Source organism: Pseudophryne corroboree, chromosome 12, assembly GCF_028390025.1.
Source record: "Pseudophryne corroboree isolate aPseCor3 chromosome 12, aPseCor3.hap2, whole genome shotgun sequence".
NCBI lineage: Eukaryota > Metazoa > Chordata > Amphibia > Anura > Myobatrachidae > Pseudophryne > Pseudophryne corroboree.
In genome coordinates, this window is record NC_086455.1 from 47,888,116 (window position 1) to 47,900,858 (window position 12,743).

The 12,743-nt window shown below is 43.5% G+C and overlaps 1 protein-coding gene across 7 annotated transcripts in view; it reads right to left on the minus strand.

Moving 5' to 3' along the window:
- HECTD1 (HECT domain E3 ubiquitin protein ligase 1) overlaps positions 1-12,743 on the minus strand; it is a 128,688-nt gene that overhangs the window by 55,724 nt on the left and 60,221 nt on the right. For 4 of the 7 annotated variants that reach the window (XM_063947454.1, XM_063947456.1, XM_063947451.1 and 1 more), the window contains exons 15-22: positions 10,812-10,888; positions 10,582-10,716; positions 10,153-10,299; positions 9,937-10,002; positions 7,188-7,282; positions 1,539-1,644; positions 1,122-1,256; positions 252-391 (exon numbers count right to left, since the gene is read on the minus strand). In XM_063947454.1, the coding sequence (XP_063803524.1) occupies positions 252-391; positions 1,122-1,256; positions 1,539-1,644; positions 7,188-7,282; positions 9,937-10,002; positions 10,153-10,299; positions 10,582-10,716; positions 10,812-10,888 (901 nt within the window). The remainder of the gene's footprint in view (positions 1-251; positions 392-1,121; positions 1,257-1,538; positions 1,645-7,187; positions 7,283-9,936; positions 10,003-10,152; positions 10,300-10,581; positions 10,717-10,811; positions 10,889-12,743) is intronic. The other 3 variants (XM_063947457.1, XM_063947455.1, XM_063947452.1) reach the window with 1 other exon arrangement.

The following is a 12,743-nucleotide window of genomic DNA, read 5'->3' on the forward strand; positions in this document are numbered from 1 at the left end:
AAAATAAAAATAAAAATAAAAATCTGAAAAGTGGCCATTGCCACAAGCCGATGTTCATCTGTGAGCACCGAAAAAACACTGGCAAAGTACACTGAGGTACTTGGGGATATGGAGGGGGGGGAGAGTCCTAAATTTGAATATTCAGTGCCTTTGTTCGGCTCCGCCCGTCCATATCCCAAGAGTACTCCAGTGACCCCTAGTGGATGATAAAGAAATCTCATTTACCTAGCAGTAGGTTAAATTCTACTTACTTAGCATTGGTCCCGATCCAGTACATGATTCCATTGTCATCAAAGTCATGCTGGTGCCGGAACACACAACTCTGCCCTTCACGTAGCTTGCGCACAAACACAAAGCATGAGCGGTCAAAGTCGTACCACTGTTTAGCCACCTGTAAATGTCACAAAACCACCCATTAGGAGTACAGCACGAAGTGTAACAAGAAATTCCATGTATCACAAGAATACCACTTATCAAAAAAAAAAAAAAAAAACCTGGATCGGACCCGGGTTTTTGAACACTGTTCCATCCCGGGTCTGACCCCATTTACAGCGCACCTTCGACCCAGATTAATCCTAGAGCAGCCCCTTCCACACTGCACCCGTGTGCAGTGTTTCTGCTCTGCCATCACTTGGAGATGACATCATCTTGAAGATACAGCTCCAAGAGCCCGTGATCTGGCTCTCCCTAGGATTTTAATGGGATCTGGGTCGGATGACCAGGGTCACTTGGCTATATTGCCCTGTTACCCAGGCCCTTCCTGGGTCCAACAATGGCAGCTACCTGGGTTATTTTTCAGGGATCTTTTTCCACTGAGTCGTGACCCGGGTAGACCATGCAATAACCAGTGTTATTGCAACAGTGGAAAGGGAGGATTACTGCAACTAATTCTAAGCCTACACAGAAAGAGGCGGAGATGGATGGATAATGTGCACAGTACAACTGAATAAATCAGCCCCATAAACAAACTATCAAAATTAATGAAAAGAAACAAAACTGTAAAACGTGTCGTCTTTGCCAAATGATCATAACTACTATTCAGTTCTTATTACACATGCCATATAGGAGGTCACATAAGCTCCTTATCGTAAGTCCCAAAAACCAATGAATTATTCTCTCACCATCTTCAGCAAGTACTGCTCTAGAGACTCCACAGTTGCCAGTGGTTCCATCTTTAACATTCGACCGGTACGGTCAATTAGAGAAGTCTCCCCAGGTGCACGCTCCAGTCTGAACCGAAGCCTTCGAGTCAAAATCTGAGTAAAGAAACCAAATTATATATATATATATTAAAAATAAAATATGGCACATAGAATGCAAAGATGGCGGCTAAATATAAAAAGGATTGTCCACCCAAGTAGTACCTTGTTGAATCTGTGACAGACTTTGAATAGACTAGAATTAACATGTTGGGTGGTGGGCTATATTCCGTCCTAGGAGCCATGGCACCGGAATTATAAAACTAGTGACTCCTCCCTTTATTGTGTTAACCCTTTTAAGTAATACATTTATAAAACAACCACTTCATCTTCATTTACCTGCAGATTGTAATTGGATCCTGGTGTATCATACAGGTGAAGCGGTAGCCGTTCTATAGACTCAAGCACTGCAATCAGTTTTCGCACCAATGCAATGGCAGGGCGACTGTAAACACAAAGAATAAGAGTAACATTTACTGGCACCATTACATAAATCAGTTACAATGAATCTCATTTCCTCAAACAGAACTGAAACATTTATTGCAACAAACAAGTTACTGGAAAAACATTGAAATTAGAATATGAACCAGATTGTCATATACACAACCAGATTGCCATATACTTATATACTCAACTGCATTGAGGAGAACGCTACTGTATGAATTATGCAAAATGTATTGTAAATTAAAGACGTAGCATTACAAATACAGTACCACCACTATGCAGATTAGTTCTCCTTTGCACATGTGGCTATACGTATTTCTGTCCTTTCTCACCACTAAGAAAAAAAAAGAGGATTTTGGTACTTACCGATAAATCCATTTCTCTGAATCCTCTAGGGGACACTGGAGCATTCTTAGACATTAGGGGTGTGAAGCTTGCAACCGAAGGTGTGGCACAATGTAAATTTAGCATTGTCTGCACAGCCGGCTCCTCCCCCTTCACATCCCTCCTCCCTCAGTTTGAAAAATTTGACTGAGAGAATAGGACATGACAATAGCACATGGCGAGGAACCGAACCGTACAACCCAATAAACTCGTATACCGTGTGTACGAACTGTTTGAACAAGAGCTTTGAACACAGCAGGTTGACAGCACCAAGGTGGGCGTCCAGTGTCCCCTAGAGGATTCAGAGAAATGGATTTATCGGTAAGTACCAAAATCCTCTTTTCTCTTTCATCCACTAGGGGACACTGGAGCATTCTTAGACATTAGGGGACGTCCCAAAGTTATCCCCCAGGGAGGGAGTGCTGTCGGTGACCTGCAAAACTAAACGTCTGAACTTAGTCTTCAGACGCGAAGGTGTCAAACTTAGAAAATTTCACGAACATGTGGGCTGAAGACCACGTCGCCGCTCTGCAAAGTTGAGTAGTGGAAACACCTCTGGCAGCCACCCAGGAGGCACCCACTGATCGGGTGGTATGAGCACCCGTCTGAACCGGAACCTGCTTGCCACAGGAATCATAAGCTTGCCGAATGGTAAGTCTAATCCATCTAGACAAAGAGTGCCTAGATGTTGGCCAACCCTTTTTTGGCCCATCATAAAGAACAAACAAAGGGTCCGACTATCCGAAGGACGACGTAACTCATACGTATACTCGTGAAGCTCGGACAACAGCCAAGGACACGTCCCCATCTGCGAGACCCTGGAGAGATGGGACCACAATTGGCTGGGTTACATGAAACCCAGAAACAACCTTAGGAAAGAAATCTGCTCTTGTACGGAGATCTGCCCTATCCTCATGAAAAATTAAAAAGGGACTCTTACACGATAAGGCTCCCAACTCAGAAATCCGCATGGCCGAAGCCAAGGCAAGCAATACTGTGACCTTACAAGAGAGATAGTTCAGGTCTGTTCTTGCTAACGGCTCAGAAGTTGGTGATCTCAGAAATGCCAACACCAAATGTAAGTCCCATGGTGCAGTAGGACGGTGAAAAGGGGGTGGTATCCTCAGAACCCCCTGTAAAAAGGTGAACCTCTGGCAAGGATGCCAACCGCTGTTGAAAAAGGATGGAGAGAGCAGAAATTTGAACCCTCAAGAGAGCCCAGCTTCAGTCTTACACCCAGACCGGCCTGAAAGAAGAGTAAAAGTCCGTATTAGTGGAAGTTCGTTGAATTCCACCCACGTTCTTGACACCAGTCTCTGTACCTCTTCCGAAAACTGAAATAGTGCATGACTGTGCCCGGCTTCCTAGCGGTAATCATCGTAGGGATGGCCTTTCCTTAAGAACCGGGTTTCAATAGCTACACCGTTAAACTCAGCCTGTTCAGGTCTGTGGAACGGTCCCTGAGATAGCAGTTCCTCTCTCTCCGAGGTAACCGCCAATAATCTTCAGCTAGTAACCCTCGCAGGTCTGAGTACCAACTCCTGCATGTCCAATCTGGTGAGATTAGAATCGCCCACACTCAATCTCGTTTCAACCATTTCAGAAACCTGGGTATGAGGGGGAAAAAAGGAAAAATGTAAACCCTCCTTTAACACCAAGGAAGTGTCAATGCATCCACTCCTTCTGCTGCTGGATCTCTTGTCCTGGACACATATCTGGGCAGCTGACGGCTTAACCGAGACGCCATTAGGTCGACTTGAGGTAGACCCCATCTCCTCTCCACCATGTTGAAAATCCATGGATGTAGGCCCTACTCTCCTGGATGCATGTCCTGGCGACTGAGATAATCAGCTTCCCAGTTCTCCACACCTGGAATGAACACTGCCGAGAGGATGATGTTTCGCTTTTCTGCCCACAAGAAGATCTTCGTGGCTACCCCTAACGCCATCCTGCTCTTTTGAACCTCCTCGACGGTTTATGTAAGCTGTCGTCGTGACATTGTTCGACAGTATCTTTAGTGTTGACCCATGACTAGGTCTTTGGCTATGAAAAGCGCATTGTAAACTGCGCTCAGTTCGAACCTGTTTATGGGTAAGGTCGCTCTCCTGTAACCTCCATCTTTTATGTCCATGGATACCATGAACTCTCCCTGCAACAGCTGACTGGATTTACTCCATCCTGATTCTGCAAACCGTGAGGAATTTGTTCCTCTAGGACGGCACCCCAACCTTTGAGACTGGGGTCCGTGTCAGGTTCCTCTAAGCCCAAATGCTGAATCTCTTGACTGCTGTGAGATTCTTGTGTAACAACCACCAGACCAAGGAGGTTTGTGGTGGAAGTCGGATTCGTATATGTAGAAACCAGTGCGAACCTGCTCTGAGCAATGAGGCCGTATTGGATAGCGTCGAATGACGCCACTATCTTCCCAAGAAGTTACCTACAGAGGTGTAGAGAAAACTGTCTGCACTTAGAACCGGAGCCACTAACCTCTGTGGGTCCTGGATCTTGTTCACTGGTAGGAATACTCTCAATTGTACAGTGTCCACGATGAGACCTAGGGATATAATCCGTTGAGTTGGCATGAGGTTTGGTTGTTTGGAAGTTCAGACCTTGCCATGTTGAATGAAAGATTGATGAGATCTCTGAGCATCCTGTATCAGCTGTTCCTGAGATGATAGCCTGGATTCAGCAGATAGGGGTCACGATCATACCTTATCTAGACTAACTGTCTCAATCTTGTCACCATGATTGGTATGATCTTTGTAAAAATTCTCTGGGTTCTAGAGAGACCAAATGGCAGGGCCCTGAATTGGTAATGGACCGTCACCCATGCAACTGTTAAGTAAGCTCGATGGGAGGACTAAATCGGGATATGAAGGTATTTTGTACTACCAAAAGATTTGAATAAATCCCATTACTGTTTAAGGATCCGGGGCTGGTGACAAAAATCCCTTTGTATGCAGGAGTCCTTGAATCTGCCGCTTGTAATACTCTTGCTTGCAACGGGCACCTAGGACTTTGCGCTGTAAGAAATGGACTGCGCAGACATCTTTGAAACCGTATCCTGTAACCCTGGGCAATAACTCATTTACCTAGACGTCTGGTGAGGTCTTCTATTTATTTATTTTCTGGCCCAGGCGTCCCAAAAACCTTCAAGCTCTGCGTCCACCAAGGGGAACCTCAGGTGAGCAGGGAGACCGCCATGCCACGGGTTTGTCAACAGGTTTGTGCGTTCTATGTCGACTGTGAATGACCTCTACCTCTCGAGTAATGAGTAGGTAGAAATGTAAATTTCACTGCAGTTGCCTACGAAATCCACTTGTCTAACTCAGAACCAATTGTAATAGTTTATTCTTGGTATCGGAGTCCACTAGCCCTCTTCTGAGCCATAAAACTCCTCTAGCCGAAATCGAGATGCGGGACGCTATCCTTAGAAGCCTGGCACATATAAGGCGCTGATTCTCGAATATGCTCCGCTACTGAGAATCCTCCTCCAGGCTACGTTCTTACGCCCAAGCCCTGCGACAATGTGCTGCTACAAAAATTGATCTTAATGCAGCGTCAACCTTGCGACATGACCTATCCTTTAAGGCGGTCACGCTAGGCATAGGGAACATTGTCTGCTCCCAAATGGGTGGCATGAAATCGTTGATCAGGTTGTCTGAGTCTGGAGAGTTTCTGGAATAGACATCTCATGATTCGAAAAAATGGAAACCTCACTGGTTCCTTAACTCCATACCTCGTGAAGCTTAGGATCACCATAACCGCTTCTATAAGGGAATCCAAACACCTGATATAAGGCAGATTCAAGTATCTCGCCTTTTTATCTATAAGAAGACCCTCTGCCTCCTTCGAGTAAGATGGGAAGGATTCTATTATGCTCACATTACTTAATGCTTGCGCAGGAGGGATTAATTTAAATCAGAAATTCCTCCATGGTCTTTGAGAATCCCTCAGCCCCTTCTGACTGCTGTTTGCAGGATTCTGACATTTCCCTTGAAATATTTGTCAGGGCTTGTTCCCATGACCTTGGCGGAGCCTTGCTCCCGAGTTGAGAGTCCCTAACAGGAGACGCATACTCGAGGGTCGTCCAAACTAGCGCTCATTTTATTATGCATACATGCTGGCATGATGTATGTTTGTGGCCGCTACCATAAAAAGAAGTGAAGCCACGGGAGAGCTGTGCTGTTAGCCTGTCAGGGCTTAGGTTATAGGAAGCAGCGTACGTGAAGCCGCTGCCGCTCGTTCCCGCCAGACATCTTTTCCAGCCCTCCGCGCTATTGGAAGGAGGGGGCGGTGGGGGAAGCTGCGCTGCTAAGTTTAGGGCTTAGAGCCAGAAGTCTTGTGTGCGGTCCGCGGGAGGAAGTTTGTTAAACTGTCTCCTAGATCCCTAAATAAGCTATGATTATCTGTATTGATAATTTTAACTGTAACTAGGGGGCCTTTTTACAACCAGTACTCACTGCTGCTCTGTGCTCCGGATTTTCAGAGGAGAGATGCAGATCCCCTTTAATAGGGATCATTGTCTCTCCAGTCTTAAGACTTTTGTCCCCCTTCACATTAGGTTGACGCAGCCTTAGTAATTTACTTTTGTAATGGAGCAGGAGCTCCCTACTTTGCTTGTACCTCCTTGGCACAATTTTTCAAACTGAGGGTGGAGGGATGTGAAGGGGGAGGAGCCGGCTGTGCAGACAATGCTAATTTTACATTGTGCCACACCTCCGGTGGCAAGCTTCACACTTCTAATGTCTAAGAATGCTCCAGTGTCCCATAGTGGATGAAAGAGAAATTATCCTTAACTTCCTGATTTCTCAAAAAAAACTTATTGTGGGTTTTATAGTGCAGGAGCTACAATACAAAGAAGTTGTAGCAGTAGGAAAGCCAGATCCTACATTTCAATCTCTATACCCAAGATTAGTAATGTCTCTCGAAAGTATAAATAAATGACAATAAAACAGCAGAAGGCAGGCAATCCAATAGTAGGTTCCTATATAAGGTTTTCAAGCATCAACTTAAAACCATACATTTATATGCACACAATATATATTAATAGATGTTGGACTGTATGGTTTAAATATAATTTTTTCTCAGATTATGGAACTCAGGGCCAATAATAAAAATTGGTTTGACATAAACGTGAGCGTTCAATGCTAAACATACCTCTCTTCATCTTCATTCTCACTGAATGCAGTTTTAAAGACATTCAATCGCTCCACAAGTTGCCCACAGTCCTGCTTCAGATCAAAGTCTTCACTCTGAGACAAATAAAAAGACTTGGTTCAATTGTAGTATAAAAATCCTGTATTATCATTCATCTAACTGGCTGACATTGGAACATGGGGACATCCCAAAGCTGCCCCTGCAGGAGGGCACACTGAAGTTTTGCTCAAAACTATTAGTTCCAAATGCGCAGCATTGGACACAAAAATTACAAATCTATAAAATCTTTGGATTTGTGGTTTGAAGCTATACTAGAAATGAAAAGGAACAGCTAGGACCCCTGGAGAATTAACAGGCAAAAATAATTTATTCCCCCAGTGGCCTGATTCTTACTTGTGACCTGATGAGGTCCAAGACACAAAGGGTAGGTAACAAGAGTCCCCACAGACTCTGCATCACCTTCATAAGCCTTAAGCATAAGTGTAAGCCACTTTTAAAGACTACTGCAGCACTGGGAATTAACATTCTTGTGGTCTTTGACAAACCCACTTTGGGAATATACTTTAGGAGGAGACTCCCATTTCTCAAAAGCAGTAGGGAGAGGATAATGAGTCTGCTGTCCCTTGAGCTACTTTTTAGGTGTGGTCCATACCTCACAAAGTAAATATTCTAGCAGAGGAGTGGAAAGGATGTTTCCTTATGGAAACCTACTTACCCTGCTGCAAAAATTACTATTCTTGTACAGGTTACAAATTAATAGAGTCATACATGAATATAAAACTAATATTATGAATTTTCAGGTAGCACAGTTATCATCACAATCCCTTATATAGCGCCACAAGGGGTCCGCAGCGTCTTACAACTACATAAACAGAAACAATATAAACAAAACAAGAAAAACGTGACTTACAGTACAGAACATTGCAGGACATGGACTTGGTTTATAAACATTGCTGCATCGGCAGTCATATTACTGAAATAGGCGGCAGAATCCAAGGGTTAGGCACTGTTGTAGGCAGTGGGGAGAAGATCATGGTATAAGTGAGGGGAGGAAAAGCACATGAGGGAAGAGGGCCCTGCTTGTGAAAGCTTACTGTCTAAAGAGGAGGCGCAGACAGACAGGGGTGACATGAGGGAGACTGAGCATGGAGCAGTGGGTTAGGACAAGAGCTGGAATGCTTTGATAAAGAAGTGGGTCTTGATATCCCATTTGAAGTTGTGTATAGGGGTGGAGAGTCTGATGGGGAGAGGGTTCCACAGGTAGGGTGCAGCTTGGACACAATCTTTGGAGGTGGGAGTGGGAGGAAGTAATTTGTTGGGAGAAGAGACAGCAGTCATTTGTGGAGCAAAGTGGGCAGGCGGGAGTGTGAAGAGATATAAAGTAAGATGTTAATAGAAGAGGATTGGGTGCGGGCATTGTAAGTGAGTGTGAAAAGTGTGAATGGAGTTCTGAAGTGGTAGTGTAGTCATTGTAGGGCTTGTAGGATATGGGAGACAGATGTAGTACATTTGGAGAGAAAGAGAAGGCATAATACATTTAAAGAGAAAAAGATAAGGCAAGCAGAAGCATGGAGGACATATTGGAGTGGAATGAGGTGGATGACAGGGATGCCATATATGAGGTTTTAGTACTCCAGTCAGAAGATGACCAATTTAATGGATGAGGGGTTCGTTGCCTCCAGGGTGAGAAAGGGTCTGATACTGGATATATTTTTGAGATGCAAATGACAAGACTGTGAGAGGTACTGTATATGTATGGTTGGAAGGAGAAGGAGTCGTCAAAATTTACTCCCACAGCACACCTGGGTGCTTGAGGAGATAGTGGGAGGTGAGGTTATTCGGAATGATGGAAAGATTATCAGCTCAAACTTCGACATGTTAAGTTTGGGAAAGCACTAGGACATCCAGGTGGAAATAGTCAGAGAGATAGTTGTAGACAAATGTGAGGAGAGAGGGGGAGAGGTCAGGGGAGGAAAGGTAGATCTGAGAGTCATCAGCATTAACATAATACTAGAAGCCAAATGAGCTCATCTACAGATGATGTATTGAGGAAGAATAGGAGAGGTCCAAGATCAGAACCTTGGGGGACACCAACTGGAAGAGGAAGTGGTCTGAGAAGTGGAGTCATGAAAGAAGACAGAAAGAGTCATCAGAGAGGTAGGAGGACAGCTAGGAGAGGGCAGTATCACACAGCCCAAGGCAGGAAAGGGTGGTCCATAGTGCCAAAAGCAGCAGTGGGATAGAAAGGAATGAGCAGAGAGTTGTGGCCCTTGGATTTGGCAGCAAGAAGATCATTGCTGACTTTAGGGAGGACTGTTTCTGTGGAGTGGAAAGTATCAAAGCCAGACTAAAATGAGTCAAGCAGGAAGTGGGAGGAAAGAAAGGAGGTTGTAGACAATGGCAAGGTGCCCTTCTCCCCAGATTTCTTAAATTGGCCAAACTGGTATCAATATCGATCAATTAAATGATGTTGAAATAGTGACATTTTCAAATCTTTAAGCCCACCTACATATTAAGGTTTAAAATATAGAATAATACTATTATTTTCTAGATGTGTCCAGTACATAGGCAACCATAAGCTTGACTTATATGCACTATCTCCATTAGAGAACTTGTTTGTTTGCTTCCTATCTTTCTTTAAGGCCTCAGGACCTGCCCATACCCTATAAACAATTCCTATTTCAAGATAAAAGTACCACTGTTGTAGTACCTATGCGATTAGCTTTTAAGTAAGGTGTGTAACACCTACATGCCCTGACAGTGCCGTGCTTCTGCTCCTTCTCCACTTGTCAGCCAGACTGCTTGCAAAGGTATGCTTTATAACACCACATGCAGAAAACAAACAAAAAAAAAACACAAAACCTAAGATCTGGACTTCATGTGACATCATGATATAATAATATTAAGTCTCAAGCGCCAAAATGAACAAGAGGTCTTCTGTACTCATTCCAATGGAAATACCTACATTGTTCAGCACAGTGAGCAGAGCCTGAACCAGACCACTGCTGCACATTTCATAAGGAGAGATAGTATTTTCATCCTTCAGCAACACAATCAAGTTTTCCAGGGCAGTTTTCATTAGATCTCTCCATGTATTCTCTCCTTCAATACACTGCGACAGGGTAAAGAAACAAATGAATCAGGAACATAATAAACTGAACTCCAGATGTTCTGTGAGACCATTAAATTTATATATATAAAAAAAAAAAAAAATAGTTTACAAAGACCTAATAGTTTTCTGGGATCTCGAATCAGCAGCTGGCTAAGGATTATGGGAAATTGAATAAGGTGTTGGCTAAAGAACACCACAATAAAAACCAATAACCGTATCAGTAAAATATCACAAACACTGAAGGAAAACCGAGAACAAAACAGACGTGTTTAAAGTACTGACCTGTCTATTTGTGTGAAGCTCCCATGAAGACTCCAGCTGTGTAGCAATATTTCTCAGTGTAACAACTACACCACGTGGCATGCTCTCCACAGCCTTAAAATGATCATCATACAAGTCCCTTGCCATAGTCCGCACCTGGCAAAAACCAGAGAAAAATAAATTAGAAGGTGGCATAATGGCCAGCTATATTCACGCATTACTGATGTTCATCAAACATGTGCATCAAATACCTTCTGTTTAGTTTTCTCCAATTTGGACTTGAGCTTTCTACCTCTCTTCCCTGTCCAGCCAGTAACAAACTCTGAACCTGAAACACAAGAATATTGGAACAAGTTTTAGAAAAATAACATTTTATAAGCAGTGTTATCATTTAAAAGGTCGGATTATTTCTAGTACATAGGCCCAGATTTATCAAGCCTTAGAGAGTGATAAACAGCACAGTGATAAAATACCAGCCAGTCAGCTCCTAACTATTATGTTACAGGCTGTGTTTGAAGAATGACAGTTAGGAGCTGATTGGTTGGTACTTTATCATTGTGCAATTTATCACTGTCCAAGGCTTGATGAATCTGGGCCTTCATTTTTTATAAATGTTTGCTAAGATGGGATTTTTATTGCTTCTGTTACTTACCCCTACAATGGAACAACTGGGGTATAAAGTGCAGTGTAGTAGTAGCATGGGCACTTTTATAAATAACTTGAACCACTTGCCTGGCATGGTCGCATCAGATGTGAACACACAAGGTTGAGCTTTCCCTGATATGGTCACATCTGATGTGACCGGTCAGAAAGCCTACTGTGCAGCAGGAAGTGAATCTTCACGCAGCTGCGTCTCTCAGGGGGACCTTCCGATCCCTCTTCTTCCTGGTTCCCTTCCCTCTGTACCTGCAGTGTCGCCAATTACTGCTGGTCAGTCAGCCCGGCAGCACCCCCAAGCCCTGTGGCTGCAGACATTAGTATCCACTGGGGAAACATTAAAAAGCAGCCACCTCCTTTCTTCTGGTCTGGACCCCCAGAAGCTACTGAGTGGAGCAGAGAAAATGTGAATTCACAACGTTCCGATGTTTGAAAATATCAATATTTACCAAAATGTTTTATAAAAAAAAATAGATAGATAAACAAAACACCCAACAGCCCCCATTTGAGACTGGAACAACTACTTATGATGAGAATAAGGACTGGAAGGCTTAACTTAGATCTATAGGCTTTGTATGGTCTCCAGAAAGGTCGGCACTGTAAAATCCTATGGGTGGGGACTTCAGGAAAAGTCACTGAAGCACTATGCCTAGCTGTGCACGCCTGTTTTCCTGCCAATATCCACAAGGAGTGGAGGTTGGTCAACTCAAGGTCTTACTTCTTGAGCTCTTAATATTGGGACATTGACTGAGAGAAAGCTATTTTTTACCCTTAAGGACAGGGACATAATCTTGTACGACTCAGCACTGAACAATACCTCTCTGGAGAAGGGCAAAAACTCCACATCTGCCTACTAAGCCCAAAGAAAAATGGAAAGGGACACAGATATTGCTGACCAGGTTCCTCATTGATAGCAGTGTCTGGCAAGCTGTGTATTTGCGCATATGATACACCAGAGGATGTGACATTTAAATTCCTCTATAAATGCTTTTAAAAACCTCTCCACTACCTTATTCACCAAAGCAGAGATGGGACTGAGGGGAGACTCCTGCATAAAGGTGTCCTATATCTTCCAATCTCTACTTTCCATAAGGAAGCAGCTTTCGGAATCAGAGCAGTGGTGGACTTTAACGTTACTTCATGTTATAGTCTTTGTCAGGCCATAAGGAAACCTCAGGCTCAGAACTTTAGCCACATCTATTTCCTAAATAGAGGAAAACTCAGTCTTCTCTAAACATTTCCATGATTAAAGAACCTGGAGGTGGTTGAATCTAACATCCTTTCAAGGGAAGAAGATTTAAAAAAAATGCCCATGTTACTACAACGCACTGTATACCCAGCTATTCCAGTCTCCCACATTACTATGAATGAGAAATAACATTTTCTTACACTATTCTACATGCATTTATCAACAGCTTTGAGAGCAAACCCCATGGACAAACTATCAATAACTGGAAGAATACTTCGCTACTCAAAGTAAGTATTTTTAATTACAGGATCTAAGAACTGCTGTAGTGTTCACATCT